This window comes from Podospora pseudoanserina (genome assembly GCF_035222485.1).
Source record: "Podospora pseudoanserina strain CBS 124.78 chromosome 7 map unlocalized CBS124.78p_7, whole genome shotgun sequence".
Lineage (NCBI taxonomy): Eukaryota > Fungi > Ascomycota > Sordariomycetes > Sordariales > Podosporaceae > Podospora > Podospora pseudoanserina.
The window spans coordinates 1,380,825-1,404,235 of NW_026946671.1; the positions used below are offsets into that span (position 1 = coordinate 1,380,825).

The 23,411-nt window shown below is 53.8% G+C and overlaps 9 protein-coding genes across 9 annotated transcripts; 4 read left to right on the forward strand and 5 right to left on the reverse strand.

Moving 5' to 3' along the window:
• Positions 1-96: 96 nt before the first annotated feature.
• Positions 97-631, forward strand: TIM9 (protein transporter tim9; the record flags this gene model as incomplete). The annotated part of the gene is made up of 3 exons (XM_062950702.1): positions 97-104; positions 183-252; positions 369-631. The coding sequence occupies 3 exons, from the start codon at positions 97-99 to the stop codon at positions 561-563; spliced, it is 273 nt and encodes a 90-aa protein (XP_062796738.1). The 3' UTR covers positions 564-631.
• Positions 632-1,396: 765 nt separating this feature from the next.
• Positions 1,397-3,950, reverse strand: SEC63 (secretory subunit). Its single transcript, XM_062950703.1, has 2 exons — positions 1,642-3,950; positions 1,397-1,590 (listed from the first exon to the last, which is right to left on the reverse strand). Exons 1-2 carry the CDS (start codon positions 3,602-3,604, stop codon positions 1,421-1,423), a joined length of 2,133 nt encoding a protein of 710 aa, XP_062796739.1. The 5' UTR covers positions 3,605-3,950; the 3' UTR covers positions 1,397-1,420.
• A 753-nt stretch (positions 3,951-4,703) lies between these two features.
• On the reverse strand, positions 4,704-7,554 carry QC764_710820 (uncharacterized protein). Its single transcript, XM_062950704.1, has 3 exons — positions 6,388-7,554; positions 5,142-6,303; positions 4,704-5,088 (listed from the first exon to the last, which is right to left on the reverse strand). The coding sequence occupies exons 1-3, from the start codon at positions 7,118-7,120 to the stop codon at positions 4,848-4,850; spliced, it is 2,136 nt and encodes a 711-aa protein (XP_062796740.1). The 5' UTR covers positions 7,121-7,554; the 3' UTR covers positions 4,704-4,847.
• A 726-nt stretch (positions 7,555-8,280) lies between these two features.
• Positions 8,281-10,038, reverse strand: QC764_710830 (uncharacterized protein). The gene is made up of 3 exons (XM_062950705.1): positions 9,521-10,038; positions 9,081-9,462; positions 8,281-9,024 (listed from the first exon to the last, which is right to left on the reverse strand). The coding sequence occupies exons 1-3, from the start codon at positions 9,521-9,523 to the stop codon at positions 8,606-8,608; spliced, it is 804 nt and encodes a 267-aa protein (XP_062796741.1). The 5' UTR covers positions 9,524-10,038; the 3' UTR covers positions 8,281-8,605.
• Positions 9,939-13,520, forward strand: QC764_710840 (uncharacterized protein). Its single transcript, XM_062950706.1, has 3 exons — positions 9,939-11,510; positions 11,567-12,865; positions 12,930-13,520. Exons 1-3 carry the CDS (start codon positions 10,653-10,655, stop codon positions 13,365-13,367), a joined length of 2,595 nt encoding a protein of 864 aa, XP_062796742.1. The 5' UTR covers positions 9,939-10,652; the 3' UTR covers positions 13,368-13,520.
• A 324-nt stretch (positions 13,521-13,844) lies between these two features.
• QC764_710850 (uncharacterized protein) lies at positions 13,845-14,816 on the forward strand (the record flags this gene model as incomplete). The annotated part of the gene is made up of 1 exon (XM_062950707.1): positions 13,845-14,816. The coding sequence occupies one exon, from the start codon at positions 13,845-13,847 to the stop codon at positions 14,814-14,816; it is 972 nt and encodes a 323-aa protein (XP_062796743.1).
• Positions 14,817-14,905: 89 nt separating this feature from the next.
• On the reverse strand, positions 14,906-15,711 carry QC764_710860 (uncharacterized protein; the record flags this gene model as incomplete). The annotated part of the gene is made up of 3 exons (XM_062950708.1): positions 14,906-15,222; positions 15,297-15,445; positions 15,502-15,711. The coding sequence occupies 3 exons, from the start codon at positions 15,709-15,711 to the stop codon at positions 15,084-15,086; spliced, it is 498 nt and encodes a 165-aa protein (XP_062796744.1). The 3' UTR covers positions 14,906-15,083.
• Positions 15,712-16,299: 588 nt separating this feature from the next.
• GPI10 (glycosylphosphatidylinositol anchor biosynthesis) lies at positions 16,300-21,351 on the reverse strand (the record flags this gene model as incomplete). Its single annotated transcript, XM_062950709.1, has 3 exons — positions 18,101-21,351; positions 17,817-18,047; positions 16,300-17,763 (listed from the first exon to the last, which is right to left on the reverse strand). The coding sequence occupies exons 1-3, from the start codon at positions 18,353-18,355 to the stop codon at positions 16,300-16,302; spliced, it is 1,950 nt and encodes a 649-aa protein (XP_062796745.1). The 5' UTR covers positions 18,356-21,351.
• On the forward strand, positions 18,563-21,253 carry CAR2 (ornithine aminotransferase). Its single transcript, XM_062950710.1, has 2 exons — positions 18,563-20,580; positions 20,651-21,253. Exons 1-2 carry the CDS (start codon positions 19,381-19,383, stop codon positions 20,786-20,788), a joined length of 1,338 nt encoding a protein of 445 aa, XP_062796746.1. The 5' UTR covers positions 18,563-19,380; the 3' UTR covers positions 20,789-21,253.
• Positions 21,352-23,411: the final 2,060 nt, after the last annotated feature.

Here is a 23,411-nt window from a genome sequence, read left to right on the forward strand (position 1 = left end):
AACACCTGGTGGAAGCTCAGTCTCAATCGACATCATCGCTGCCTACCATCATCAAACCACTACAACCACCACAACCACACAACCCACACAACCAAAATGGACGGGTATGTCCCCTCCCCCCCCCGCTCCCCCTTCCTTTCCCCTCAGCCCCGCAAGAATGTCGCTAATAAAGATGTGAAAAGCCTCACAAACTCCGAACAGCAAATCCTCGCCGACCGCATCCAAAAGCGGCAGATGAAGCAGTTTATGGGCGTACGTTTCCCCCTTCCCAAGAGGTTGTAGTAGTAGTAGTAGTAGTGGTGGTGGTGGTGGTGGTGGTGTTCGTATGGAATGGGGGGCCTCTTCGCTGACGCTGAGAGTACGTACAGATCTTTGGCAACCTAGTAGACTCCTGCTTCACCTCCTGCGTCGACGACTTCCAGTCCAAAGCCCTTTCCGGCCGCGAGACCGGCTGCCTGTCCCGCTGCGTCTCCAAGTGGATGGCGACCAACGAGCGGATGGGCGAGCGGTTCGCCGAGCTGAATGCTGCTGAGATGGAGAGGCAGCAGAGGGGGGGTCGTTGAACTACACCATACCATACCCACACGACACAATATAAAACACAAGGGGTGGGGGCAGGACAATATCACTGTTTTGGTGTGGGGGAGGGGGGGAGGAGGGGGAGGGGGGCGCGAGGGTGGGAACGCAAAGGGGGCCTGGGATAGATGGCGGAGGGGGGAAATATCCCGTGTAACAATATCGAATTGATGCCTTGTTGGTTGGCGAAATCATGTTTTGAGTATTCTATCAAGCCGATACAGGGAATGATGATTGAGGGTAATAGAGTGGAAAGGGAGGGGGAAAAAAACTCTCTGTTCAGATATCAACCAACCACTCGCTCTGGAACGTGACACAACTCCCTAGCCCTCGAACAATCGGTTAAAAGAACAGCTGCTGCAAAAGCAACAGAGCCAAGTGATACCAGAATGGATAATAGGGAGACCTTGACCATATCACAAACTCACCAACACCATCACAAAACTGTTCTCATGCTTCTCAATTTCCCCCCTCTACCACCCCTCCCTCTCTCAAAAGTAGCTAAAGATGCAAAACGCCATGCCAGAGTCCCCTTCTCACCCCTCATACGCTCTTTGTTTTCCGCTTCGGCAACAAACAAACTCTCTCTAAACGCCCTTATCAAAAAACATAAACCCTCCCCAAAAAGAATCCATCAAAAAAAAATATGTACAACCAACCACCCCTTCTTACTACCCACCACCACCACCACCACCACCACCACCACCACCACCACAACAACAACAACAACATCTCTACTCAACATCAAATCTCACTCACTCATCATCAGGCGGTTCCGTTCAGAAAACAAATAAATAATTGTCGACAAAACACATCCCACCACCACCGCAAGAGGATCAGAAACCTAATTATCCTCCTCCTCCGTGTCCGTGTTCGTATCACTGGTATCATCGCTCTCCTCGTCCGTCCCGCTCTCCTCGTCGCTGTCCTCCTCGTCGCTCTCCTTCACCACCTTCTTCTTGGGCTTTGGTGGCGCACCACCCTTGGCGGCGTGCATGATTCCCGCCAGAGAATCTGTCTTCACATTAGCATCAGATACCTCCAGGGCAATAGACTGTAACATACCCTCCTCCGGTTCGCTAATCTCATCCTCCACCACCTGCTCCATCTCGGCAGCCTTGCTCGCCTCCTCCACAATCAGCGTCACCTCCATCTTGGTGTCAAACCCGACATAGCTGTCGCAAACCACATGCATCACAAAAGTGTAGTGCCCCGCCTGTGGTGGCGCCTGGAACTGCGCCTTCAGGGTCTGCATCGCAAAAGTAGGCGTCTTGCCATCCGCCTCAAAGATCGGCTTGTCAAACTGCGCAAAGGTAAATGGTGGCACCGCCACACGGCCTTGCTTCGAGTCTGTGAGGAAAACGTGCCACCTTGGAGAGTGGTCGCGCGCAAAGTATGGGGACGCGGCCAATGGCGCAGAGATGGGCTCGTCAGGGGTCTCCTCGTAAATGGGTCTGCCCTTCTCGTCCTTGCCAATCTGCTTCTTGGCCTTGCGGCCAAGGATGGCGTCAAGGTCGTCTTCGGCTGGGTCGATATCCTCGAGATCCAATGGCTCAATCTCGGGCACGTTTTCGCTGCCTGGTGGCACGAAGCGGCCCTTGACGACGAGTGTGACGAGAGAAGAGGGGAGAATGAACTTTTCACCAGTAACCTTGAAGTATGCCTTGGCGACGCGGAAGAAGGGTAGCTGCTTAGCAACAGAGACGGCTTCGCGGTATTGCTCATCAGTGAGAAGACCCTTGCCGACAACCAGGCTGCGGCGCTTAGCGTCCGGCCTGTCCATAAAGTCCTGCACGTTGGTGTGAACCTTGGAGTCACCATCGACAGCCTTGACAGTCGCTGGAGTAAAGTGAGGAAGCTGGAGAAGGGGCGAAGATTTTGGTGGGAGAGCCTGAATGAGGAGCTGGCTGGCGTAGTATGAAGACAGGAGAGGAGCCGTGTTCATGTAGGCAAGAGAGATGGCGGTAAGAGACTTGTTGAGAGCTTCGGCAATTGGGGCGACGGCGAACTTAGCCTTCTCCAAGATGGGGTCGTCAAGCTCGACGCGTCCGAGGTAGGCCCATAGAAGTGCCAAGGCCTTGCGTTGGGGGCCACTTTCGAGATCCTCCAACTTCTCCTTGTCCTTGACAGAAAGACCGCCAGCGAGAGGAGAGAGCTCGCCCTCGGCAAGAATTCTGGACTCAACCTTGGACAAGCCAGAATCGGCCTTGTCGCCCCTGAACAGCTCGTCGTATTCCTGACCCGTGCTGAGGGCGCTAATGACGCCGCCCTCGTCGATGTTGTCCTTGTACTCCCTGAACAGCCGGTTGGCGCTTTCCATGAGAACGCCCTCCTTGGACCGTCTAAGCGTCCCGTACCACCATGACCCAACCAGGTATGGTAACAGAATACCAAAGAGCGCAGAGTACAGAAGCACAACATACTTGCCATTGCCGTCAGACACAATGGCCTTTGGCAAAGCAATGTTGATGCTATAACCCTGCTTGCCATCAGGGTTACCATACTGGATATAGTTGTTGCGCACCTCCTCGTCGGTCAAGGCCTGGTGGGCCTTGGTGATCTCGACGTAGCGGGCATTGAGATCGTCCATGGTCTCGTTCTTGGAAGCATCAGGCTTGATCTTGTCGGGGTGGAACTTGAGGGACAGCTTCCTGTAGGCGCTCTTGATCTGCTTCTCGGTGGCCGACTCGGAGATGCCGAGAATGTCATATGGGTTCCATAGCTTCTGCGTTGGCGTCTCGGTGTTCTGGATGAGGACGAGCATGTAGCCCATGACAACCCAGCCGACGGCCACGGCGATGATGAGCCATAGCTTGCGGTCCTTGCGCTTCTCCTTCTTGCGTAATGAGTCGACAACGTCGGTGTGTTTATGTTTGAAGCTTGTCCGAATGCGCGGGAACGAGGCGGCGGGGTCTCGCGACCTCTTGACGAGGATGTATGTAAGTGGGAGGGTGATGATGAGCGTCAGGGTAAAGACGAAGAAGGGCCAGAGGTAGCCCTCCTCGTCGTAGGCGTAGTCGGTGCTCATGTCGGCGGTTCTGCCGAGTGGGCACGACTAGGTTAAGCTGGGTGTCGCAGTCTGGTTGCTGTTGTTTTCTCGGGAGGGTCGTGAAGTATCAAGCTGCCAACAAGGTAGGTGTCCTCCGAAGGCGAGCGTGGTGTGGGCAATTGGGGGGAAGAAAAGACAAACTATGATCCAAATCCTATATTGCTACTGCACCAAGGGGACAGATTGACAAAGGTTGGAAGTTAAAGTCCACACAACCTGAAGAGTTCGGGTGGGTGCTGGATGCAATGTGGCGGCTTCTCACAAGGTGCTGCTTGTCTGGACACTTTTTTCGCGGCCAGCGGCAGCGCCTGCCCGGAAGTGAATCGTGGCCTCGAAATCCAGAGCAGGGGGTCCAAGCTCCCTGGCTGCCCCCTTAGCATCAGCCCCGCCAACTGCCCGCCCGCTTTGCCGCCTCTTGGCTCGGTGGCCATCGGTGGCTGCAACGTGACCGTCAGGTGTATAATCATGATGATTATTATATTCATATTCCTTTCCTATTCGAGCCATTTTAGAGCCAGTACCAGTACACTACGCTGTCGCACAAGTTGAACTTCAAAATAAACTCAATAAACGCTGATCTGCTTCATCATCATAGCCAAGATCACAAGCATACAAGCTGCCCTGTCTACCCTATCTATCTGCAGTACTATGCTGAAACGAGGTATCGAGAGCAAAGAGTTCACACGCCATGAGAGGAAACCGTCAAAAAGGAAAAACTCATGATAAAATGCCATCGGGAACGCCTTCCTCCAATGATGATGATGATGATGATGATGATGTTGTGATAGTATATGAAACAGACCGGTAGTCTATGCCCCCCTCCCACCCCCGAGAAAAACGACGAGAAAAAGAAAACCGTTAGACCCAATCTTTTAACCGATGGCGAGAACAGCAGCACCCCGGATCCATTTCACCTGTCTAGTCCCCCGGCTCCTCACTGTGCTTCCATGTATCGCCTGACCATAATCGTACACATGTACAACACTGCAGCCGTGATCAGGAGCACAGGCAAGAGCTCCGGGGGGAGAAGCACAACAGCAGCCATTCCAAAGAGCCCAATCTGGCGCAGCTTTTCAATCCACCTATCCTGTTCGTCGTCGGCCTCGGCCCTCCACGCCGCCTTGACGCCGCTCGCCTCTGCTTCATTCGTATGTCTGCTGTCTTGTTTCTCGTCACCATCATCTTCGCTCCCGGTGTCGGCAGCGTCTCGCTCGTTGGGCTGTCAAGAGTACTGAAAGTGGTGCGGGAATCCACCTCTGCCTCCGCGAGGTTGACCGCCACCGCCGTTGAAAGCGAAGCCACCACCTGGGAAGCCACCACCGCTGCCGCCTCCAAAGGGACCACCACCGCCCATCATGGAGAAGAGAATCTCGGGGTCAATGCCGCCGTGCATACCGCCGCCACCGCCGAACATGTCAGCCGGATCTTGCAGGTCAACGCCGCTGTCATAACGCTCACGCTTCCTATCATGCTGTTAGCAAACAAGCTTGGTTGTCAAATCCCGGGATAAACTTACTGAGGATCACTCAAGTTCTCGTAAGCCTCGCTGATGTCCTTGAAGCGAGCCTCGGCTTGCGCATCTCCAGGGTTCTTGTCAGGATGGTGAACAATGGCGAGCTTGCGGTACGCCTTCTTGATCTCTTGTTCGGTTGCCGTCTTCTCGATCCCCAAAATCTTGTAGTAATCCTTGCGCAGCGACTTCTTGAGCTCCAGCTCGGCTCTCCTAACCTCCTTGGCAACTGTTCTGTCCTCGGGATCGAGCTCGTGGATCGCCTTCCATTCCCGGACAGCCGCCTCCCACTTCTCGGCCAGCCCCAAAGCGTTGGCCTTGGTCTTGCGGGCCTTCAGATACGAAGGGTCGAGGCTGACAGCCTTCTCACAGTCGGCAATGGCCTCATCGTACTGCTTGAGCTTGATACGGCACAATGCCCGGTTTTGGTACAGCTTGGAGTTGGTGCCCTTGTTGGCGGGGTCAACCTCCAAAGCCTTGGTGTAGAGATCGAAAGCAGACTGCCACCTGCCGGCCTTGTACTCGCTGTTACCCTCCTCCTTCATCCTGTCGAGTTTCTGGACCACACGGAGCCACTTGATAGCGTCCCTGAAGTCGGGATCGCAGTTTAGCGCCTGCCGGAAATGCTGGACAGCCTTGTCGTTCTCGCCAGTGGCATACAAAGCACGTCCACGCAGAACAAGAGCCTCAGGATCCCGGCTGTTGTTGCGGAGCAGGGACATGGCGATGTTCTGGGCCTCACCGAGAGAGTTGACGTCGCCCATCTTGAGAAGGGCCTCACCGCGCATCAGTTGCCACTTTCTTGGCTTCAGAGCGCCCATACCAAGCAACTTTTCGGCCATGTCCAGAGGGTGCAAAACCATAGAGGCGGCGGTGCCATCCCTGAGCGCTGATTGAGCAGCTCTGATATGACGGAGCATCTCCTTGGCCGGGGCCGTGTCCTTGGCTGATGGTGCTGGCTGGATCCGGCTGAAGGTAGCGATAGCCTCCTCTGGCTGGCCGGTGCTGGTGTAGATACGAGCCAAGCGCAACAAAATCTTGATGTTGTGAGGGTCCAACTCAACGGCCTTCTTGCAGTCTTGCAAAGCCTCAGTCCATCTGCACGCAGACATAAAAGCAGCAGCCCGGTTGCCCAGGTAGGTCGCCGAGTTTGGCTGAAGAACGACAGCTATACAGGGGAAAAAAAAAAGCATTAGTCACACCCGCATCTCGACCGAAAAAAATTGCGTTTCAGTGTTTGTTGGTGACCCACCTTTGGTATAGAACTCAATAGCATGCTTGTAATCGCCGGCCTTGAAAAACTTGTTGCCATCGTTCTTGAAAGACTCTGCCTGCTCAGCCTCTGATTGCACGGGGCTGGAAGGCGACGACCGGTGAGGCGGGGGAGCGGGGACGGCCTCGTCAGCCGGAGTGGCAGCACCGTTTGCTGAGGCGTCTGTACCGTTGCTCAAAGGCACCGTGAAAGAGTTGGTGTGAGGAAAAGCGGTGGGCTTCTGCTGGCCAGAGGCAGCCGCAGCGGCGCCGCCATTCACGGGGTCTTTTTCGACGTCCATTGATTTTCTTTCGCTCAGGCCAGACAGCTCGGAAAAACGCTTGTTGCGCACCTCGGGAGGCAGGTTGAGGGGATGCTCTTCGGGGTCGATCTTCTTGCGGCGGAAGGACGACGAAGAGATGGGGTCGGTTGCGTGCCGGGCAGAAGAGCGGGAGGGTCTCGAGGATGAAGAAGATGAAGAAGGCGGCTTTGACTCGCGCGTGGGCGGCGACGTCGACCGGTGTGACTTTTTGGTCGGGGACCGGGATGAGGATGTTTTGGGAGTGGGCGCCTTTGTGGGCGAGGGAGGGTGCTGCTGCTGCTGCTGCTGCTGCTGCTGCTGTTGGGACTCTTGGATGACGGTTTCGTAGTTTGGAGGAAGATCCTCGTAAGCGTACGGTTCCTCCTCGTCCGGGGAGTTGGGCTTCTTCGAGATTTTGGAGAAAAACTTCATTTGCAGTGGGTTCCGCAGTGGCTTAACACTAAAAACCGTCTCACCCAAGGCCCTGATTGTTATACAGTAATTCTGCCGTTGGACCCAGTCACAAAAGACAGCAACAAAAAAGATGCTGGTGACTTTTAGCAAGCTGCACCCTTTGTATCAATGCAGCGGCATCAAGGCAAAAATAGGTGAATAGGCTGGCGGCAGGTACCGGGCGTCAAGGTACACCTTTTTTTTTTTTTTGGCAGGTCGGCTCAAGGGCTGTGCGGTGCAGTTGCGGCGGTGGGCGGAAGGGCGCGGGGAGGGGGTTGAAGTGTGGGCGAAGCGGGAGTGTGGGAGCAGCCGTACAGTGAAGTTCTTCTGGTAGCTGGTGGAAAACGTGGGAACCAGGAGAATACAGAAGAAAGTGGAAAAGTCAAGAGGTCGGGGATGGAGTCAAGGAGTCAAGGAGTCAAGGAGTCAAGGAGTCAAGGAGTCAAGGAGTCAAAGCCAAATGGTCTCTTCTAACTCCTGGTGGATTGATTGAAAGGGTTTAGATGATTTTCTCAGCCGTCCAAGCAAATCAAGCAAATCATGGACACATGGACGATGGAGCCCTCTCCTGTGCCCCGTTCGGGTCTCTTCCAATTCGAAGAGCCACAGGCAGAGCCAGGCATCAAGCTGGCTGGCTGGGGGCAAAAGCGAGCGTTGCTCTGGAAATTTGGGACACCAGCGAGACCAGCAACTGGACCAGTGATGCCATTCGTCAAGCACCCCCCAGCGATCTCCTGGTGAAAGACACCAAATGTCCAAGGCTGGTGCCCCGTTTGAGGAATATAAAATACAAATCACAACCGTAATAGGGGGGGTTGACACACTAGTTCTCGAAGCTTCTGTGGGTCGGCCCGTCCGCAGTCGGCGGCTTTTCGCTGTAATGAGCGGTCAGTTGCAAGGCTGACGTCCATATCTTCATCTCTCGATATCAAGATATCCATCAGTAGGTATCATCAGCCACTTCCCTTCTCTCTTTCTTTCTTTCCCCTCCCCTCCCCTCTCGGTACTTCTCGATACATAGTGCTACAGTCAGAAATAAATATGCTCGTCCAACCTGGCCAGATTGGAGGGATCATCCGCAAGCGCTTTCCGCGCCTTTTGGCGAACCGTCTGGGGAGCAATTTGTGACAGCCACCCAGCACAACCACACACACAACATTTTTTTTGGCAGAGGGTGACAATTTGGCAGTGTAGCAGTCTAAATGTGACGTTTGTTTAATTGGACAATGAACAGCAAATTCCCCGCCCTCCAGAAGCGCCAAAACTACACACTACCGAGTATTACCTAGCTAAGTACCGAACACGGTACACTACGTATCCGTGGTATCCTACGCATGCCGTTATCGTTACCCAATGTCCTCGCCGTTCCTGTTGACCATGATAACTGGACCCCACAAACGCCCCTGCGCCTGCAATCACTGGTTGGCCACCATTCGTCCTCTGGCACCACCACCTCGACACACATTACGCCTCCTCTGAATCTTCCGACGCCCGTTCGCTGCCCGTGTTGTTTCCAACCACCGAGTTTACAAAATCCTGGTACCGGAATACTTCCCCCCGCTTGCCCAGCCCGCCACCCGTCTTGCTCTTGGTGAAGGCTCGACGGCTGGTGAAACCGTTGATTACCTTTTCGACGTCTAGCGATGTCAACGGCTGCTGGCCCGGCTCGGGCGCCGTGTTGAGCAGCGCGTCCCGAAGCTCGGCCACGTCAATCTGCCCGCTATCGTCGTCGTCAAATGCCGAGAAGGCCGATAGGAGCTCGGCGCTGGGCGACAGAGCCGCCAGAGAACCTGCTATCGAGTTCATGAACAAAGCCATCGTCATTGTTTGTGGCGCCGAGGGAGGGAAGAATTGGGTGACCTCTGACGCGTTTGATGGAAGACCTTACACCATTGTTAGATGACTGTGCCAATTGGACCAATACAACGCAGCCTCTCACCCAATTGGTTCAACATATCCACGACATCCTCCCTATTCACAACACCATCGCTGTCTCTATCCAGAATCTGGAATCCCTCTCGCAACGTTCTGACTTGCGACGGCTGTAATTGAGACATGGCGCTCCCGTGACCTACTGGCCCGGTCTTGGATGCTACAGGTCTGGGAGAAAGGCGAGCTTGTGGAGTTGGCAGTTCGCGACCCGGAGAGGCTCGTGAGGATTTGAAGTCTAGCACTGGACTCGGGGGACCTGCTGTCTTTGTTGGCGATGCGGTGGGTGTGGTCTGACGTAGTGTGTTGGGAGATCCTGGCGACACTGGGCGACGGAAAGGTGAAGTCCGGGGCGACCCATAGCCCAGCGGGGATGGTTTGAATGGCATGGCCTGTGTCCTGATGTCAGTGGGTTCAGATCCTGTCCTTGTCCCCACAATCGTCTCCTACCATCGTGATCTTGCAGAGATCTGTATCGACTTATTAGCGGTCAAAAACGCAAGGGGAATAACCACCTCTTGGTTTGTTGTTTTTGGAGGGATGCGGTCAGCAATTGCCAACGGAGCAACAAGACGCGCCAATGGCCTTTGTCTGGATCACTAATTTGAAGAACAATAACGACCAGAACAACTCACTTTCGGCGCCTCGAAATCAAGAATATCCCCCGGTCGCTTGTCTGGCTCTGAGTGGGTGATTGATATCGTCACTGGAGATCAACGGTCTAGCCTTGGATGAAAGTTCGATGGCGGGGACAACAAAAAGTAAACAAAGTGACCAGACAACCACCAACAGTGTTACATGGCCCGAGCGTTTCTGGAAGAGCAGTGGCAGGGACCCTGGAAAAGATGGTGCGGGGCCATTTTCCAGTGACCTGTTTCTGCTTGCTGCGCGGGCATCGTGTTTCAAGGCCTCCCAAAGACGCATGGGATGTACAGGGGGGAAAGGGGGACCCCTCACCTTTCAGCTGGTTTCTGCGTCGATATCGATAGCAGACCCCTGTCAGGAGGTAGGTACGCTGGAGAGAGGAAGACATCTCAAGAAAAGGTAGGCATACACGCAAATGCAGGTTTCGGCAGTCTGCCTTTGCATTGCACAGCGGTAGACACGCGGGCAGCCGCATTAACCCCGGGAGCCAAGATCCAAGCCGTCGAGGGAAAGTCGGAGACCGGAGCCAAGTCACGGTCACCGTTTCCACCACCCGATACCATACCTTATCCGATATCCAGCAACGCTACTCCGTACCATTAGGATCCTCCCCGACTCAGAATCCTCCCCTTGTTGTTGTAAGACAACACGATAGCACAGGCCCGGCGCCGACCTTTAATAGAAACAATAATAGGTACAGATCCACGACCACAACCGCGGGGCACCCGGTGTCTATCTGTGCTCAGCTACCAACATACAACGGGGTACAGGCGCCAATTCGATGTGATCGAGTTCTCGGATCAATTGACACCACTCCACAAACCGATAGCTTGGATCGGGTCGCAAAGCAGTGTGTACCACCCGCACCCAGGATAGGATACTTGGAAGGATTTCGTGGGAATAAGGGGGCGGCAAACAAAAACCCGACACTCGAGAAATGGCATCGGCCGAACAACCGTTGCCCTATGCCCCAAGAACAAGCAGCATATCCGCGTTTGTAGAGGCCCCCCCCAGCGACTCCCACCGCCGATCATCTTCGTCCGTCCCGACGTCCAAGTTCGCCGCCGACATGTCTCAACCTCCCCCGCGCCCCGCTCGCTCCCCGCTACCCCATGGTTTCAATCCCGCCGACATGGACCGCCTATCCGACCCAAATGTCAAGGACAAGATCGTTTCAACCGGCACCAACCCCTCGTCGCAGCACAGCTCTCTCTCGGTGCCCCTTCCAAAAGTACGCCATGACCCGTCTTTGCGCCGGGCGCGCAAGCCGCGCTCTCAATACCCAAGGAGTAGCACCGAGAGCCACGTCGAGTACATCCTGGTCGCTTCGTTCGATATCGATAGGGGGCCGATCATGGAGCACCAGTATCCTGTCGCTATCACTGGAGATGAACATATGCTTGCGGAACTGATGCTTCCGGATCAGGCTCACGTCAGAAATCAGGATTGGACAGTTTTCTTTCTTCACAAAGATAGCAGCCAGGAAGAGGACGATGCTGAACGGCAGGCCAAAGAAAGTAGGCGAGCCCGGAGACGGCGCAGACGGGACCGGGCAAAGGGGATATTACATGAATCGGATGATGAGGACGACGGTGGTGAGGAGGACCTGGACGATGACGACGACGACTGGGATGATGATGTGTCAACCGATGAGGAGCCAGAAGGCGGCGAGGGACCGCCGTTGGTCTATGTGTTGAACTTGGTCAATACCAAGCAGGACAAAACGGTCAAGAGAGGTGCCGTGGTCAAGGCTATGGCTATTTGCACGCGGCATCCATTTCTTCACATATACAAGGTGAGATCTGACCAGGTGAATTCTCACGGCGTACATACTTACATTTCACTCCACAGCCCCTATTACTACTCGCTCTAGAAGAGTACTTCAAATCACCAGTACCAGAAACACTATCCATGTTGTTCAACGCCGTCAACGAAATGGACCTTTCCCTCATGCCAAAGCTCAGCCTGCTGGAAAGACACCTACTCCAAGCCAGCGATAACAAGGACCTATTCGTCGAAAAGTTTGAGCGCATGATCCAAGCCCGCATCTCGGAAGAAACAGCAGAAGACGTGGCAGACCAGCCCTTTGACGCCAGCCGCAGCCCCCCAAAACGACCAGGTATCTTCCGCTCAGGCACGAAATCCTACATTGAAACTCACACGGGCGCCTACGCCGTGCCGCGGGACACTCACGAATTCGAAAGCAAAGTCATGTACAAAGGCATCCCCATCCCGATCAAAGTCCCCGTCGCCGTCATGCCCGAGACGGTCGGTGACTTCTCCCTGATTAAACTAATCCAGAACTTTTCGGACTCCCACGCCAAATCCCCCCAAACCTTTGCCCTTCATCCTCACCTAACCACCAACGGCCCGACAACCCACCCGATCATCGTTCTGGCCAATGCTCTGCTGACCCAAAAGAGAGTCATCTTCCTCGGCCACAACATGCCCTCGGGCGAAGTAGCCGAGGCCGTCCTGGCCGCCTGCGCGTTGGTATCAGGGGGGTTGCTCAGGGGCTTCACCCGGCACGCGTTTCCCTACACGGACCTGACCAAGATTGACGACCTGCTCAACGTGCCCGGGTTCATCGCCGGGGTGACGAACCCCACGTTTGAGCACCACCCGGAGTGGTGGGATTTGCTGTGCGACATTCCCTCGGGCAAGATGAAGATCTCGTCCAAGATTGAGTCGGCGCCCATCACGGAGGGGTTGGTGTACTTTCAGCAGCAGAACCCGGCGTACGCGAACTTCATCAACGGGGCGTCGGCCGGGTCGGGGAGCGCGGCTGCGGCGGGGCAGCAGACGGGGGATTTGACGGGGGATGCGGCGTTCATGGCGGATATACTGAGGTGTATTGCCAACCGGTCGGGGGAGAGGGTAGTGAGGGCGAAGTGGAGGGAGTGGGTGCTCAAGTTTACGAGGATCGCGGCGGCGTTTGAGGAGACGGTTTTCGGGGCTAGTGCGCTTTATATCGGGAGTGATGGGGATGGGGATGGTGGTGGAGGGGGGGGTGATGGGAACCTGGGGCAGGCGGCGATGGGGCATGGGTACGTATGGGCCGATGAGGCGACTAAAGCAAAAGAGCTGGCGGGGAATGTGACAAGGATTGAGGGGTGGCGGAATACTAGGAGTTACTATTCGTTTATCCAGGTTTGTCTAACGCTTCTTTTCATTGGAAAGGGAGAATGGGGTTGCTAATGCGGGAGACAATTAGGACGTCGCTCAGTCATATACGGTCCGCCCCCTCAAGGGTTTGGATTTGGCACACATGCACGACCGGTTGCGGACGCAGAAGCTGACCCCCCAGCAGAGCAAGGAGATTTTTGAGGCGTTTTACAACTATGTCTGGTCTTATGACGAGATTTGTTTGCTGCTGAGTGTTGCGCCGGAGTCTCATGCGGGGCTGTTTTATATTGCCTTGGGACTGTTCCACAAGGATAGAGACGTGAGGGTCAAGACGGCCGAGTTGCTGGATAGGATTGCTGAGCATGAGGCGGGCCAGCATTGGTGGAGGAGCCTGAGCCGGTTTGAGAAGCTGGCGTATGTGAGGATTAAGAAGGAGGTTGAGCAGGAGGGGAGAGGGGGGAGGGAGGGGGGCGTGGTGAGTCCTGTTGATAGCAAGAGGGTTAGCTCTGGGAGAAGGGTGATATAAGGGCATTGTAATTAGGGGGTTGGTTTCAAGAGGTTTGAAATGATACAATTGTTGGAGATGTTAAAGGAAGTTATCATGATGAAGCCCCCTCCCTGGGCTTTATCTTGCCAGACTATACAGTTGGAATCGTTGCTAGAGGTGCATGTCTTGCAGAGCCCCAAAGGCGGCTGGCTATGATTCGGCATTCGGGATCTGTTTTGTTCCCACAAGAGACCTTGGCTTGCAATGACGGCATGGAACACGCATGGCACCGCATGGCACCGCATGGCAAAAGTGTGTTCCACCCTCTCGTCTTTTACCCCTCGTCGGCAGTCGATAAAGGTGGGGTTTCTCCTGTCACCCATTTACGTCTCTTGCTTAACAGCAATTACCATGACGAAAGTCAAATTGGGGAATAACAAGGGCGGGGTAGCAGCTGATAAAGGGGGATTTATTGACCAAAACTTATCTCCATAGCGGTCTTTAATAACAACTCTCATGTCCCTCATCTCGACTCTCACCCGTCAACTCACTCGTCAAGTCCCCCAACTTAGTCACACCACCACCCGTTCCTTCACCACCACCGTCAAAATGGCCCTCGAAATCAAAGCCGAAATCACCACCTTCAACGGCAAGCTCTACAAGCTCACCCACCCCTCCACCACAACCTCAACCCCCATGTCCCTAAACCTCTTCATCCCCCCCTCCGCCCTCTCCAAAACCACCCCTGCCCCCGTGTTAATCTACCTCTCGGGCCTGACCTGCTCCCCGGAAAACTGCACGGAAAAAGGCTTCTTCCAACACCGCGCCTCCCAGCTCGGCCTAGCCCTCGTCTACCCCGACACCTCCCCCCGCGGTCTCTCCATCCCGGGGCAATCCGACTCCTGGGACTTTGGCGAGGCGGCATCCTTCTACCTCGACGCCACTGCCGATCCCTGGAAGGAAAACTACAAGATGGAAACTTACATCACCACCGAACTCCCCTCCGTCCTCTTTTCCTCCCCCCAGCTCGGTCCCTACCTTGATAAGGAACGAGTCTCCATCACGGGTCACAGCATGGGCGGACACGGGGCGTTAACCCTCTACCTTAAGCACCAAGACAAATACAAATCTGTCAGTGCCTTCGCCCCGATTGCAAACCCGACAAAGTGTCCCTGGGGGGAAAAGGCGTTCAAGGGGTACCTAGCCGGTGGACTCGAGGAAGGCAAGAAGCACGACGCTGTCGAGTTGTTGAGATCGGGGATTTGGAAGGGGGGTGACCTCAAGGCCCTCGTCGATGTTGGCACCGGGGACAATTTCTACAAGAATGGGCAACTGCTTCCCGAGAATCTGGAGGCGGTGGTCAAGGAGATGGGGTTGGAGGGGTTGAAGGTGAGGTATCATGAGGGCTATGATCACAGTTATTACTTTATGGCGAGTTTTAGTGGGGAGCATGTTGAGCATGCGGCGAGGCATCTTGGGTTGCTTTGAAGGGGAGAAAAAGGGTGGGGGGGGTTATGTATTGTATTTTGAAAGCAGGCAGGCAGGTTAAAATTCATGGCAAGCTATGATGGGGTTATTCGGGATTTGTACACTTTTGATTATCAAAACAGTGATCTATTCTGCTGTTTGCTTTTCTGCGTATTGATGCTGTGAGGATTGCGTCTGACTACCAATACAGCTTGTGATTGACAAGAAAGAAGCCTCTCTTCCTGCGACAGGTTCGTAACCCAGCCAACGACAGCCCCCCTTCTCAGATCACTTCAAACGACAATCAAACGAAGTAATAAACCGGTCCCAGCTCACGGCCGTGAGGTTGTACCGGTGGGGATAGTCAGAGTCGACAGGTCCCATGGTGCAACCCTCAGGTGAGGTGCAAATGCCGCCGCAGACTTTGCTATATTCTTGTCAACATATATCCTGCCTCATTCAAAAAAAACTAATAAAAAATAAAAGTAAGAAGAGACTCACAGGTAAGGATAACAAAAGAAATTACCGGGGTCTGGCGCAAAGGTGGCGGCGTTGTTCCGAAGACCGTCGGGGAGGTTGTAGCACTTGTTGAGTTGGTAGGTTTCGTGGGTGCAGACGCCGGTGGCGTTGGGGTTGGTGCAGATTAGGACCTGGACCAAATCAGCTATGAGGGGGTTATGATGGGAAAGGAAGGGAGGGGACTTACGCCGCCGATGGAACGCCGTGGTTTGGGGTGGGCGTCCAGGGGGTTTGCTTGGGTGGTCATAAGGAAGAGACCGAGGAGGAAGATGGTGAGTTTGGGGAGGAGAGACATGTTAGCTGTGATGGCGGTTGTGTGTGCGTGGTTGGTGGCTGGGTAAGAGAGAGTGGAAGGGTGGTATGGTGTGCTGTTCGGTAGCCTTGGTTTGGTGGACATCTAGAAGCTGAATAGTTGATTCTCTTGAACGGTCAGGCGGGCGAATCGTCCGAGTTCGGATGGCAGATGTGGAAGGCGCATTTTGACAGAACAGCCGCCTTCAACAAACGTCATGGCATTCCAGTGGTGGCAGTGACGTGGTGACGGGTGGCACCAGAAGGCAGGGTGTTGACTCCGGGTGTGCGGCTCTGTGCGAGGTTAGGTCAGGGAAGCGAGCTTGTGGGCTGCCTCGGATTGTTTGCTGGATTAGGGGTTGATTGTTTCACGGAATGGCGGCCTTGTTTGGCGAGTATCTGGTGTTCTGTTTTGCATCACGGGAGGGAACCTGGGTAGGAGGGAGACGCAGGAAGCTTGCAGAGTAGAGCTCACTGCTTGTCGAGGTTGAAATAGACTGCGAGAGGGCTTTCAAAAGAAGGACGATATCTCAAACAATCTGGTGAGCACCTGGCAAGTCAAGAAGGTATCTAGAGCCCGTTCCACATATTCTACAAAATTCAGCGTGGGTTTTGACAAAATTACATCCACCACAGAGGAAAGAAATAAACAGCAATTCCCACCATAACATACATACATTCTACTCCCGTTCCATCACAACTCATCTTTACTTCCCCCATCCACCACCTCCCCACCGCCATCAGGATAAACCCCCGTGTCCCAAACAACCAACCTCCCACCCCTCCTCCAATCCTCATTAACAAGCCCATTCCATCCCTCCCAAACCTTTTTCATCTTCACCCCCATCTTTTCTCCGTCACCCCCAAAAAACTCCCCCAACACCCCCTCAATCCCCTCAAAACCAACCACAAACCTCGGTATCTCCTCCCCTTTTCTCCCGTCACCCCCATCAAAAAACTGCGGCCACATCTCCCGCCTCAGAAACACCCCCCCATACTTCCCCGTCTCCGCATCCTCCGCGTAAAACCTATCCGCCTCGTCAAGATAGTTTTCCCGTTCAGGCGTCCCCGGAGCAGTATGCAACGGCGGCTCACAGGTCAACGCCCTAGCCCTCAGCCCAGGCCAGATAAGATGCGACCTCCACGGTGTCGTGTGACAGGGGGTGAGGAACAGGGCGAATAATTCCTTTTGTTCCTGTGGGGGAGCACTCAAAGAAAGGGAGTCAGGGTGGAGGCGCTCGTATTCACTTCTCAAGAAGGAAAGGACAGAGATGGGCGCGGGCTGGTGGAAGAGGGAGAGATACCCCGCGAGGAGGAGGTTGATGGAGAGGATGTTGGCGAGGAAGATTTTGTGGCGCAGCACCAAAGGTTTGGATGGGGTGGTGGGAGGGGTGGTGAAGAAGCTGGTTACGTAGGGTGCTGCGAGGATGTGCAGGATGGGGAGGAGGGGGTAGATGAAGCGGACTTCTTTGTGGGAGATTAGGGAGAGGATGGTGATCATGCCTATGAGGGCAAAAGACAAAGTCTTGAGGGTGTTGGATGAGGTGGTGGAGAGGAATGTTGGACGGGCAGAGAGGAGGGTGGTGGGTTTGGCGGAGGTGAGGGTGGCTTTGTAGATGCCCAGCAGGGCAAAGGGGAGGAAGGTGGTGGTGAGGAGAGGAATGCCCTGGGAGAGGTAATAGTGCCAGGGCATCCGGCCGTAAAAGACGGCGACGGACTGGGACATGTTGAAGTAGAGCCATTTGTAAGGAGGGAAGGTCCAGAAGCCAAAGTAGAGGCGATCAGAGACGACCGAGATAGCGAGGGCAACGGAACCACAGAGGACGGTTTCTCTGAGGAGGGCAGGGAAGGTGGTTTGTGTGATGGGGGACTGGCCGTCGAGAGTGAGGCGGGTGAGGGTCAGGGCGATGATGCCAAGCCAGATGAAGAGGTTTGTTGGGCGAAGGAGGACGGCGATGGCTGCTAGGAAGAGGGATGTTCTCAAGCTGTTGAGTCTCCCTTTTTGCTTCAGGCGCTCTTCTTTGGTTTCCTTGGCATCTGCAAGGAGCTCCCAAGGCCAGTAGGAAAGAGCAGCAATGGTGAGGGTTGTCTCGAGAGAGTTGGAAAATGTTCTTGTTGAGCAGTACCACTGCCAGGGATTGAGAACGGTCATCCACAACTACATTCATCGTTAGATACGCCCCGGTAATTCAGATGAGTCGGGATGCTTACAGCAGCCCATGGAGCATAACTCTCCCTCCCATAGACATCCATGGCCAGCTTCCACGTGTAAAAGTCTCCCAAGGCAGCAAACACAGACTGCAAAGCCCCTGGCAAAACCACCAACATGGAAGCGATGAAGGGTGGAAACAAATGCATGGCACTCATGACAGTCTCGGCAAGCTTGTACGCGGCGCCAAATACGGCTGGGTGAAGTGAAGACCGTAGTTGATATTCCCATTCCTGACCATATCAGTCAGCACATGGTTCTCATCAAATCCAATGAGAGAAAATACCCAAGTTATCCAAGCACCACTGCCTTCCCCAAAAGCCATCCTCCACGCCGGCTCCAAGGCCTGGAAATATTCATCTGGTTGAAAGAATGTCTTGACAAAAAGAGAGTTGATGAACCGAAATGCCAGCAACACACTGAGAATATCCCCGACTTGAGCAGCCGCGACCTGCGCGTGCACCCTGCCATCTTTCTCGGCTGGCTTTTCTATTCTCGGCCCTGGGGGTTTCTTGACAGTATCTTTCTCCATCTTGACCATCAAACACGACTCGTCAAGTGTAGTTCTCGACGAAGTTCAGGGGCCGCACCTAATCTCATTCAAAGTCGCGTCAACTGTCGGTCAGACAGACAGAGCTGCTTGCCATCTGGCAGCTCTGACACGGAGCACCCCTACAGCTGATTGGTTCCCCCGCAGCCCTACCAAGCTTGCTGCGGTAATCAAGTGACCCACAATTGGCTGAAAGCCCAAGAGATCCCTGCATTTCCCACCGCCCGCCCCTCCCCCGCTGGAACCACAGCATCACAGCAATGGATGGATGACACCTTCTATCTATCTATCTATCTTTGATTCTGAAAGATATCCGGTATCGGGAATGTATTGTGTCTGAGTACCTATCAAGTTTTAAGCTTCCAGTTTGTATGAATAATATCGCCACTTCCATGACAGGCCACACCCCTAGTTTCATGAGCTGAAAGACCCCGGACCTGTCACACTTTAAAGGAAGGTTACAAGACCTTTCGTGATAAAAGCGGTTTCCTTCGGCATGCTTTTTGCGGGACTGTCCAAGGATGCTGGGCCCACGTGAGGTGTTGTGAGCGTCTTGGGACTATCTGACTTGCACTTAGAGGTATAGTGTCGTTCGGTGGAATTGCATGATTGCAACGGCAAACACCTTCCGAAGCGGAGGTAGTGTAGGTTTGGGAGGGTGAAGGTAGGGAGAGGCAGGGTGAGGCGGGTTTTATATATATTCCCCTCTTTTTTCTCTGCGATTGTTTTCTTTGTTTTCCCATTGCCTTCTTCTGCTTGAAATCTACATACATTAGTACCAATTGGCCATCCAAGGTTTTGTTGGAATTTCATAAAGGTGGCGTAGTTTTGACAACGCTTTGTTTGTTCTTACACCGCTGATTTAATCTCCTCCCAGCGGGCAAACTTACCTTCTTGCCTACTACTTTGTCTGTCTGTCTGTCTTCCCATCTACCGTCATATCTTGCCTACCTTTGAACAACCGCCAATTCAACAACCAATTCACCCAACCCCCAATACCACGAACAATTCCAACCATGGCCCCTCACGCCTCCTCCTCCTCCACCACCACCACCACCAAACCAACCGACCCCTACCACGCCTCCTCCACCACAACAGCCATCACAACAGAAAACACCTACGCAGCCCACAACTACTCCCCCCTCCCCATTGTCTTCGCCCGCGCCTCGGGCTGCCACGTCTGGGACCCCGAAGGGCGCCACTACCTCGACTTCCTCTCCGCCTACAGCGCCGTCAACCAAGGCCACTGCCACCCCGCCCTCATCAAAGCCCTCACCGACCAAGCCGCCCGCCTCACCCTCTCCTCCCGCGCCTTCCACAACGACGTCTTTCCCCAGTGGGCCAAGAAGGTCAAGGACGTGTTTGGGTACGAGATGGTCCTGCCCATGAACACGGGCGCCGAGGCGGTCGAGACGGCCATCAAACTGGCAAGAAAATGGGCGTACAAGGTCAAGGGGGTGGAGCAAGGGAAGGCGAGGGTGTGGAGTGTGGATGGGAACTTTCACGGGAGGACGATGGTGGCGGTGAGTCTGAGTGTTGATCCGGAGAGTAGGGATAATCATGGGCCGTATGTACCGCTCATTGGGGCGAGACACCCGAGCACGGGGAAGGCGATTAGGTATGGGAGTGTGGAGGATGTGGAGGAGATACTTGGGGAGTTTGGGAAGGAGACGGCGGCGTTTATTATTGAGCCCATTCAGGGTGAGGCCGGGGTGGTGGTGCCGGAGGATGGATATCTCAAAAGAGTTCAGCAGCTGTGCAGGGAGTATAATGTGCTTTTGATTTGCGACGAGATCCAGACGGGGATTGCGAGGACGGGAAGGATGCTGTGCAGCGAGTGGGATGGGATCAAGCCGGATGTGGTGACGTTGGGGAAGGCGATCAGCGGGGGGATGTACCCTGTCAGTTGTGTTTTGAGCTCGAAGGAGATTATGGGGGTTATTGAGCCTGGCACTCACGGGAGCACGTACGGTGGAAACCCGCTTGGGTGCGCGGTTAGTATCAAGGCTTTGGAGCTGGTCGAAGAGGAAGGCTTAGTCGACAAGGCCCAGAAGCTGGGGGAGATTTTCAGGAGCGAGATCAGAGGGTTCAACAGCAAGATTGTGGAGCTGGTGAGGGGGAGGGGGTTGTTGAACGCGGTGGTGATTGATGAGAGCGAGACGAATGGGAGGACGGCGTGGGATTTGTGCATGTTGTTGAAGGAGAAGGGTGTTTTGGTATGTCTTTTTTTCGCCTCCCTTTCCTTTTCCGTTCCCGACAATGATAACTCACCACCATGCTGAACAGGCCAAACCGACCCACGGCAACATCATTCGCTTCGCACCACCGCTGGTCATCACCGAAGATGAACTTAGAAGCGCCCTCAAGACCATCAAGGAGGCGCTGGAGGAGTTGCCAAATGCCACCAAGCACGAGGCGCACTGATTATCATATCAGTGCGCCATGATCATGAGTCACTCGCCGCTCACCACCACCACAGACATCGCTTTTCAGAAAAATCCGGGGAAGGATCCTGCGGGGAACCGGGACGGCCTGAAGGAAGACCACCCGATTTGCTGGGGCAAAATGCGGGCAGGTGAAGAAGTCAGGGGGGAACCGGAATATGTTCCCTGGGATCATGACACATCTTTTTTTTTCAATGGGGTTTCCTTTTTGGATGTTTTGATACCACTATAAGCATTATTTAGATTGGGTAAAACAGCAGAGTTTGGCTCTTATGGTAGTATATGCATGGAAATGATACCGAGAGGTTTGCATCAAGGAGATTGTACTGGGCTGGGCTGGGCTGGGCTAGACTTGACATGAAGTCCAGAGGGGGTTTGATTGGATGGATGGATATTTGGGCAGAGAAGTACCAGAATAATACCAAGTCCCTGCCTAGTAGGATCAGTTGGATTGATTTGGTGTGTGTGTGTGTGTGTGTGTGTGTGTGTGTGTGTGTGTGTGTGTGGTGAAGTGGAAATGTGTTGGATGATTTGCCAGTGTCTTGATCGGAAATAATTTCCTGGAACCGGTGTCTTTTCGGCCGGTGAGTGGTGAGTGATGAGTTGTTCATTCGATCTGTTGCATATAGATGTTTGGCTAAGGGAAAAGTGATGTGACAAGTTCCACATGTAGGTGCTCTCTACGCCCTGGTTGAGTGGGTGAGGCTGAAAGTAAGAGTGGGTAGAGTGTCGGGTTATGATCTACCTAGATAAGAGACAAGGTACACTCCAGTTGAATCTATGTGCATGATACTTCAGCACCCTGATGAGACGAGCTATTATGGGGTATTCCTGTTCCTGTCACGGGTTCTGGTGACGGATCCTCGATGGAGGTCCGCAGGTAGATATTGTGTAACTTAACGCTATACAGTCGTCGGTCAGGGCAACTTTCTGACATGTCAATTTCCAACTGTAAAAGCTGCGAGTTGGTTTTTGCTATTCAGGGGATAGCATAACAGGCAGTGTAACAGAACAGTTGAGGGGACTGAACCTCTACTGGGTCAAATTATAGGCGATGTGTTACTTACCCCAGGGGTCCACATCAGTTATGAGCTGTTTTCTCTCACAAGGCAGAACCCAGCAATTGTCCAATCCCCACGGTCTAGCTGCTGTGTTGTCCTGTCGTGCAAGTTCAAGATCCATGCATACCTACACACCTACCCGCTACTGCTGCTGCTGCTGCCTTTTAGGCTTCCCTCCTCCCCAACCACCACACTACCTACATGTCCTTTTATCCAACAGGTACGGGTACACACACTCTCTGACACCACCATTGAGTCTCTGTTGCTGCTAAATCACACACAGTGTCCGTATTTTTTTCTAAAAGCTGGGTGTGCCTTTTTTTGCTTTTAGTGGTAGCCAATGAATAAGCCTCCGTCCGCCATCATCATCGTTTGCTGGGTAAACGATGATGATGGCGGAGCAGTTGTGTGTGTGTGTGTGTGTGTGTGTGTGTCATTGTGTCATTCGAGTGATATATTTCCCGTTTGGATTTGTTTCAATTAAGACCAGCGGCAGGCACGTGAGAGGTTACAGTCCTACCGTGCGTTGTCTACGTACATAACCATCCCATCCATCCGCCCACCCACGAAAGATGGTGGTTGGGCGGATGGGTAGTTGATAGATCAAACTCAACAACGGATCGACTTGTCGGCCTTAAGCTACCTTATCGAACAATCTAACTCCGATGTGTGTGTGCGAGGTCGATGATCCGTCGGATGAACACTCCCCCCCCACCCCCAAAATTATCAAACGCTATCTTGTCTAGATTGAGAGGTAGCAGTGTGTATCTGTCTGTATGTAGAGTCGGAGCCGGGAAGGTGCACGAGATCTGGGCTAGCGAGATGCAGGCCTGCGGATAGGGGTCGACATGTGTGGGAGGGAAAAAAATGCCCTGAGTGGCTTACAGCCGTGTTACCCTTCCTCTTTGGGACTTGCCGGATCACCACCACCACCACCACCACCACACCACTACAAAACACAAGCCAAAGGACAAGACATTTGGCAGCTGTTTTCCAAGGCCGGCAGTCCCTGTGCCTTGAACAAGAGTGCGGGGGGGTGGCCCACCACCAAAAAAAAAACCAAAAAAAGAAAAACAAGGACAAGCAACACGATTGTGCCCCCTTTTGATAATCGATCGACGGATTGAGGAAATATGACGCTGGTGAAGAGAAGGGCCCTGATATGGAGGAACAAATAGACATTGTTTCACAAGCTCTATCCCATTGTATCCGATGACCAGCACACCTGATAGAAAGGTGTCAATAATAATAACAATAGACGTCCGGAGGTGCATATGACAGAGTCATCTTCTTTCTGTCCTCAGACTTGGCTCCGTGCACGGATTCTTGGGATTGACCAGTGAGCAAGCTTCAAACAGCACGCGTGCGGTGGCAGGCAGTTGCTGAAGTTCTGGACAAACACATGCAGCGGCCAACCGGAAGACGCCATGCTCACACACATTAACATGTGGAAGATGTCAAGAGGAGGAGGTCGGACACGAAAGGGCGAAAGGGCGGGAAGATGGATGGCTGCGCTAAGAGTCCCACCGACAACACCGATAA

Excerpts from the sequence above, each read along its gene's own strand:
- SEC63 (XM_062950703.1), bottom strand. The coding sequence starts at position 3,604 with ATGAGCACCGACTACGCCTACGACGAGGAGGGCTACCTCTGGCCCTTC. Across the intron at positions 1,591-1,641 it reads GATTAGCGAACCGGAGGAGG|ATTCTCTGGCGGGAATCATG; the intron begins GTATGTTACAGT and ends ATGTGAAGACAG.
- QC764_710820 (XM_062950704.1), bottom strand. The coding sequence starts at position 7,120 with ATGAAGTTTTTCTCCAAAATCTCGAAGAAGCCCAACTCCCCGGACGAG. Across the intron at positions 6,304-6,387 it reads TATTGAGTTCTATACCAAAG|CTGTCGTTCTTCAGCCAAAC; the intron begins GTGGGTCACCAA and ends TCCCCTGTATAG. Across the intron at positions 5,089-5,141 it reads GAGAACTTGAGTGATCCTCA|GAAGCGTGAGCGTTATGACA; the intron begins GTAAGTTTATCC and ends ACAGCATGATAG.
- QC764_710830 (XM_062950705.1), bottom strand. Across the intron at positions 9,025-9,080 it reads GGATATGTTGAACCAATTGG|GTCTTCCATCAAACGCGTCA; the intron begins GTGAGAGGCTGC and ends CAATGGTGTAAG.
- QC764_710840 (XM_062950706.1), top strand. The coding sequence starts at position 10,653 with ATGGCATCGGCCGAACAACCGTTGCCCTATGCCCCAAGAACAAGCAGC. Across the intron at positions 11,511-11,566 it reads CATTTCTTCACATATACAAG|CCCCTATTACTACTCGCTCT; the intron begins GTGAGATCTGAC and ends TTCACTCCACAG. Across the intron at positions 12,866-12,929 it reads GTTACTATTCGTTTATCCAG|GACGTCGCTCAGTCATATAC; the intron begins GTTTGTCTAACG and ends GGAGACAATTAG.
- CAR2 (XM_062950710.1), top strand. The coding sequence starts at position 19,381 with ATGGCCCCTCACGCCTCCTCCTCCTCCACCACCACCACCACCAAACCA. Across the intron at positions 20,581-20,650 it reads TGAAGGAGAAGGGTGTTTTG|GCCAAACCGACCCACGGCAA; the intron begins GTATGTCTTTTT and ends CATGCTGAACAG.